At 44.1% G+C, this 7,162-nt stretch overlaps 1 protein-coding gene across 1 annotated transcript; it reads right to left on the bottom strand.

Annotated features, from left to right (window-relative positions):
- Positions 1 to 5,110: 5,110 nt before the first annotated feature.
- Positions 5,111 to 6,909, bottom strand: LOC138651959 (interferon-induced transmembrane protein 3-like). The gene is made up of 2 exons (XM_069742613.1): positions 6,477 to 6,909; positions 5,111 to 5,462 (listed from the first exon to the last, which is right to left on the bottom strand). Exons 1-2 carry the CDS (start codon positions 6,804 to 6,806, stop codon positions 5,274 to 5,276), a joined length of 519 nt encoding a protein of 172 aa, XP_069598714.1. The 5' UTR covers positions 6,807 to 6,909; the 3' UTR covers positions 5,111 to 5,273.
- Positions 6,910 to 7,162: the final 253 nt, after the last annotated feature.

Here is a 7,162-nt window from a genome sequence, read left to right on the forward strand (position 1 = left end):
GCTTAACAAGAGCCTACATAACAAAATGGGAGAAAGACCTGGGCTGCTCATTTTTCCAAGGCACAAGTACTACGTATCTATAAACATTCACACGGTCCTACAAGATGTGTGAAAACTCAGGAAAACTCCTATAAAATAATATCTAGGTGGTATATACATCACGGACGCAAATCAGGGCCTGGAAAGCCGACGCTCCAATCACGTGCTGGAAATGTGAGAAAGGAATTGGAGGTTACATTCACTTATGGTGGTCCTGTCCGATTATAAAACTTTTTTGGGTCATCAGTGGAGACGGTCATCCGAGATATCACTGGGAAAAGACTGAATCTCACACCCAAGATTGGACTTTTAAACTTCCGTTTACTCTCGTTCCCCTACCCTTGCCTGCAATATCATAGCGGCTGCTAAACTACTAATTCCGACATACTGGAAGTCAAGAAACGTACCTTCACGCTCCCAGTTATTAGCGAAAATGGACCAGTTATACCGAATGGCTGAGCTAGTTGCTGCAGTAAATCACTCGCAGCCAACGTTTGTGGAGATATGGCGTCCATGGGTTCTTTATAGAACTCGATGTCATGTGGAAACCGAAAACTTAACTTAAACGTCCTCTGAGGCTGCTCTACAGGTGCTTCCTTCCCATTTCTCCCTCAACTTTAACCCTCTAGTCTCTTCTTTAATCTCTTCTCTTTACTTCTTCACTAAAAATCACCTTTTTGGATTTCTAACTGATGGCAAATTGAGGACAAGTTATAATCGATGTCTTGCCCCACAGTTTAACCGTTTAATGTGGTGAGCAATTCATTAGATAGGGAAGAGCTTGGTGGGTGACACTGGGGACATGGGGTACACTGCAGGCAACATACCGTGTGGGGAGAACACTGGCCAGGAAATGCTTCATACTTAGTTTGGAAGGCTGTGGGGGCATCAGACTGTATGTGTGAGGCTGTGGGGCATCATACGATGGGTGGGAGTATGGTGAGGGCATCATACTGTGTGGGGTGCTGTGGAGCAATATTCTGTGTGAGGCACTGTGGGGTATCATACAGTGAGTGGGGGACAGTGGGGGCATCATACTATGTGTAGGAGACTGTAGGGATATCAAACAGTGTAAGCCTGTGTGTGCACACGTTGCAGACTTTTCATGTTTTTTTGCTATAAAAACGCTATAAAAGCACATAAAAATTGCATACTTTATGCATCCCATCATTTAGAATGCATTCCACAATTTTTGTGCGGTAAAAAACGCAGCATGTTCATTAATTTTGCGGATTTTTTTTGCGGATTTCCCACTATATCATTTCATTGAGAAGTCTCCGGAAAAAAAAACGCAAAAAATCCACGAAAAAAACGCGCAAAATCGCGAAAAAAAACGCACGCGGATTTCTTGCAGAAGATGTCTGATTTTGCTCAGGAAATTTCTGCAAGATATCCTGAACGTGTGCACATAGCCTAAGGGACTGTGGAGGCATTATACTATGTGTGGGGGATGTGGGGTATCATACTGTGTGTGGGGGATGTGGGGTATCATACTGTGTGTGGGGGACTGTGGGGGTATCATACAGTGTGTGGGGGATGTGGGGTATCATACTGTGTGTGGGGGACTGTGGGGGTATCATACAGTGTGTGGGGGATGTGGGGTATCATACAGTGAGTGGGGGACTGTGGGGGCATCATACTATGTGTGGAAGGCTTTGGAGCATTATACTATGTGTGAGGGATGTGGGAGCATCATGCTGAGTGTGGGGGGACATGAGGGTTATCATACAGTGTGTGGAGGATGTGGGAGCATCCTATTATGTGTGGGAGGCTGTGGGGCATCATACTGTGGGGGATGAGTGGGCATCATACTGTGTGTGGGGACTGTGAGGCATCATACTGTGTGTGGGGGTACTGTGAGGGCATAATAAGTTCGGTGGGTTGTGGGGGGCGCATAACAGTTTGTGTGGAGGTTGTGGGGGCATCATACAGTGTGTAGGTAGCAGTCTTGTCAATCAAGAGTGGTGTCATTTTCTGGAGGGGGCAAATTCATCCATTATGGTAATCAGGGATCATAAGAATCTTGTATATCTAGAGTCTGCGAAACGTCTAACGCTTCAACAGACAAGATGGGCATTGTTCACCAGGTTTAACTTTTTTGTTACATACAGGCCAGGGAACAAGAACGTTAAGGTGGAAGGCTTATTTTGTTCTTTTCCTGGGGGTGGATCCAGTGGGATGACCCTGCTGCCTGTCAGTTAGGTAAACTGTGCCTGTGAATCTTCATCTATGAGTTCTTCGTGAACATCCCAGCAATAAAGCCACCACTGATCTTCTTACTCGGTCTTTTTGGTGGTCATGGGTACATCAGGATGTCCAGGAGTATATAGCCGCCTGCAGTGTCTTGCACTTTCTAGGACCTCTCATACTCGTCCTTCTGGCTCTCTCCAACCATTGGAGATTCCCAGTAGACATTTGACTCATTTATCGATTTTTATCACTGATCTACCCGTGTTGGCAGGTAATACTGTAATTTTAGTGGTGGTGGACAGATTCAGTAAGATGTCACATTTTATCATGATACCCGCTTAACCTAACGCCAAAAACGTGGCACAAATTTTCATCAGTGAGATAGTAAAATTACATGGGATCCCCACCAGAATTGTAACTGGTGCAGTTTATTTCTAAATTTTGGAGGGTGTTTTGCACCCGTTTGGGGACCCACTTGTCGTTCTCTTCTGCATTTCACTCGCAGTCTAATGGGCAAACTGAATGTGTTAACCAGAATCTTGAGACTTATCTTAGGTGTTTGTGTCTGAGAATCAGGAGAACTTGATTACCTACTAACCTCTAGCTGAATTTACGGTAAATAATCGTTATCAGGAATCGGCCGGTAAGTCCCTGTTTTTCGGGGCATATGGGTTCCATCCTCAGTTCAGCTCATTTGATAGTAACTGTTCTTCTGGATTACTGGAGGAAGATAGGTTTCCATCTTCTGTTTATACCATATCGCAAGGGGTTATTGATAAATTGAGGAAGATGGGGTCCAAATATAAGAGTGTGGCTGATTCGAGATGTTTGGTGGGTCCGGACCTGTGTGTTGGTGACTTGGTGTGGTTGTCCTCAAGAAACATTAAGTTGAAGGTTCCATCTTGGAAACTGGGTCTCAGGTTCATCGGTCCTTATAAGATTGTGGCCGTTGTCAATCCTGTAGCATTTCGCCTTGCTTTGCCGCCCACTTTTAGGACTCATAATGTGTTTCATCGATCTCTTCTCAAAAACTGCGTTGAGTCCTTTGTACCATCACCGCTACCTCCATCTCCTGTCATTGTGGATGGAAATTTGGAATTTCAGTTAATTAAGATAATTGATTCTCCCTTAGTTTTTCAGTCGCTTCAATTTCTGGTACACTGGAAGGGATATGGTCCTGAAGAGAGCATGTGGGTACTAGCATCTGACATCCATGCGGCACGTGGCACACACCGATAAACCCGGTTCTGAGGTTTCGGAGGTCCCTCATAGAAAGGGAGATACTGTCACGGGTTTACCACAACAGAGAAGAGCCAGAAGACTGCAGCATCTGATTTCTCCTACTCCTGCACTGATTAGAAGCACTTCACCTTCATATGAAATGGTGCAGGTTTCTTTTAGCAGTGCAGGAGTTGATCTGCTCAGTTGAGAGCTCCTGGAAGCTTTCCTGAATTAAGGCTCTCAGCTGTGCACTGTTAGCCACTCCCATCTCCTATATAATCTGGGTCCTGGCTAGCACTCATTGTCAGAGCTAGCTTATGCTGCATGTCTGGGAGGATATGAACCACTCATTTTCTATGCGCCACCTTATGTCCTTCCATGTGCTCCACCCCTTGCGTCGGCGTTCCCAGCAGTGCGGTCTACTGTGACATTTACGTCGTTACTTAAGAATATTTTCCAGCTACATCATTGCTAGCAGTGTGGTTCACCTTGACTCCCACGTTACTGCAGAAGTACTGCTAGTGCCTGTTGTCTACTTCCCTTTTCTAAGGAGACATTCTTTCGGAGTCGTTACAAAGTGTCAAACACATTTACTTACATCACTATTGTCTTTCCACTTTATTCCTTTATTATTCTTATCTGATAAAAGCAGATTCTGAATTATAATCCTTGCTCAGTGCTGGGAGATACAGTTCGTTGTAGGATAGGTTTGTTCCATTTTCAATCGTAACTCTTCCCTCCATGAAGATCAGCGCCATTCCTGCGACATCATGTTTAGTACTTTTTAGTTGATCTATTTTATTTTATGCATCTGTATACATTTTACTATTTTGTTCCCTTTGGTAGCATCATTTGAATATTTCTTATAAACACTGCCTACTTTTTAGATGAAATATATAAAATGCAATCGCTTTGTTCCTCTTGTTCTATAAACCGCACTCCTGAAGCCTCGTGAAGCATTGCGCTGCCAGAAACTGATGTCCGATCCGCCTGTATAAACAATTGGTGGTAACAGCTAGTTTTTTGTTGGTTATTGCGAACATTAGCTGTGACTATACATATGTGGATATACATAAATTTTACAGGTGGTGGAATCAGATGTGTATATACTATATGGTCCCTGGGAATTACTCCATATCCTGCCTAGTATCAAAAGCTGCCACAGTCTTGCCCATCAATCATCAGCCAATTGCGTGATTGTCCTGATGATTGGAGGCAGCAGAGTGCTGGTTTATGATAAATTGGTGGCAGCGGTGGGATATCTGTGGGATCCCCTGGCGGTCCCCTTTTATAATTATAAATATATAAAATATATTTGAAATGATTATGGCATTCGTCATTTCACAATTAGATGCAATTGGTTCCATTCATTCCTTAAGGTTTCTGCACATTTTACTTTTGCAGTTAACCCCTTCCTCTCAAAATCATTAGATACAGTCTAGTTTGATTTTATACCATTGGAAACGTTAGAGACATTTTTTTTTCCCTTTCTAGTATATACACTTATCCCATACATATAGATACATTGATCGCACTCATTCCTTGTGGTTTCTGCACTTGTTACATCCGGCAGTTAACCGCTTCCACTCCACATCATTTATCATTTAATTCACAATTTCATTTTAATTTCCCAAAATGGAAAAGTTGGAGACATTTTGGATATTTTTTTTTTTTGCATTATTTATTACTGGATTACAGGAATTCCAGGTTGCAGATTACAAGATGGTCACATCTGTAGATTATAATGATGTCATATTTGAAGCCGGCGATGTCCATGGAGAGCAGCGCTGGGCGGTCGCACGTATTATTAGCAGGGATTGGGCTCAGTATCCGTTATAACTTGTTGAACTTTTGTAGCTGTTATAAAATTGTTGTTGAATGACAACCATGTAAACAATGACGAAAATATAGATTAAAATGCCAAGTATCATAGATGCGATGTTGAGCCCCCGGGCCATAGAAGAGTGCGACCTGGCGGAGGATTGGTCATTCCTCGCGATTGCGTCCTGCGTCTGGAAATAAAGGAAGAAGAGACAGCGGTCAGTGATGGCAGCGCAGCGTAGTAAGACCCCTATACTACCCATAGAGGGCGCCACTTAGCAAGTGGGTGACATGTCACTCCTCCCAGACCAAGCAGCTCCGGATAGTATGGAAATAATGAATAAATCTGCCAGTTTTTTTTTCTAGTTATTTTTTTGCTATTTTAAGACTTCCACTTGGTGCCGGTGAATGGAAGTTTCCTGAGCTAATATTTCTTACAGCTGAGGTTTTGCTACATTTTCATGCAATCTATATCAACACCTTTCTCCTGCTTGTTACAATTTATTACAATGTTATACAATGTAGCAATATATCAGTGCAGATACAATCTAGAGTCCAGGCAAATGATTGTGCAGACCCCTAACCCTAGTCAGAGCCTAAACTTTAGTCCTAACGCTCTTCCAAACACAAAGTTAGAAAAGTAGGTAACAAATTTACATTTATTGTAGCATTAGTGACTTTTTACACTGCTCTCGTGGAGCGCAGCAGTCAAGAGGCATTTGTCATCAGCTGCTGCGCTCTGCATAGCCAGGAACTGAGATGACGAAGCCAGCGTTATCACCCTGAGAACTTTGTTATCTCTTTCTCTGGCTATGCAGAGCGCAGCAGCCATGGACAAACTCACCTCGACTACTGCACTCTGTGGCCCCCCACAGAATCTAGTTTGCAGGCCGCCGGGTGGGCACTAACTGCCCCCCAAGAAGTAGCAGTAGTCATGCCTTTTGGTGAAATTTTGCACCCACTTAGAATTAGGCACTTGGGTAAACTCCATTCTGCTACGTCACTGACCTGACCAATAGTTGTCAATTCCCTCGCGATTGTTCACCATCAATATTTCTACAGGAAAATTATTAGTATTGTGCAGTAGAAATACAGTGCAAAGAGGTTTACTTGGGAATATAATGCCCCTCTTTGATGCCCCCTGTATTGCCGCACCCTAGGCATCTGCCTATATGAACCCAATGTTCCTCACCCATCATCATTACCTTGCAAGAGTAGATCAGGGCGGCTACTCCGAGGGGCAGACAGCAGCAAAATATATTCACTATGGACCAGCACATGTAGTCGCTGTATGTCAGCTGAAGAGTCGCTCCCGCCACCGGAGGCGTTATACCCACAGTGACCACATGTTGGGCCGGCTGGTAGACCATGGGCTGTTGAGGTACAGCAGCATATTGATTTGGATAATACGGCTGCTGATAGGCCGGAGCGGCGACCCCTTGGGCGTAGGGCGGTGGAGGTTCCTGGGTTGGATATGTCTTCGATGGAGCTGATTCCTGGAAGTCGGGGTCTCTGAGTTTAGAGTCATCTTCCATGTTTCAGATGGGTGGTTTCTAAAGTTTCGAGAAAAAGTAGCAAATACACAAAGCTGCCCCTCCGCAATAGAGGGGGTCTTAAAGAATAATGGTCAAAGTCCAGGAAGATTTCTGAAATGATGGCCCTGCCGGGATATTACTCAGCGACCACATCCTGACTGCAGCCCGAATGAAACTTTCATTGTGAAATTATTGCCTCAATGTCATTACAAAAGCAAGAAAACAATCCAAAGAATTTCTCATGGTCCATGATGGTTTAGACTGCAGCAATGGGGGCAAATGGGGCATGAACCTCTGGGGCTGAGAGGCACAAACCCAGGGTTGGGAGACACAAACCCCAGAGTTGGGAACCATGA

The sequence above is a fragment of the Ranitomeya imitator genome, chromosome 10 (assembly GCF_032444005.1).
Source record: "Ranitomeya imitator isolate aRanImi1 chromosome 10, aRanImi1.pri, whole genome shotgun sequence".
NCBI lineage: Eukaryota > Metazoa > Chordata > Amphibia > Anura > Dendrobatidae > Ranitomeya > Ranitomeya imitator.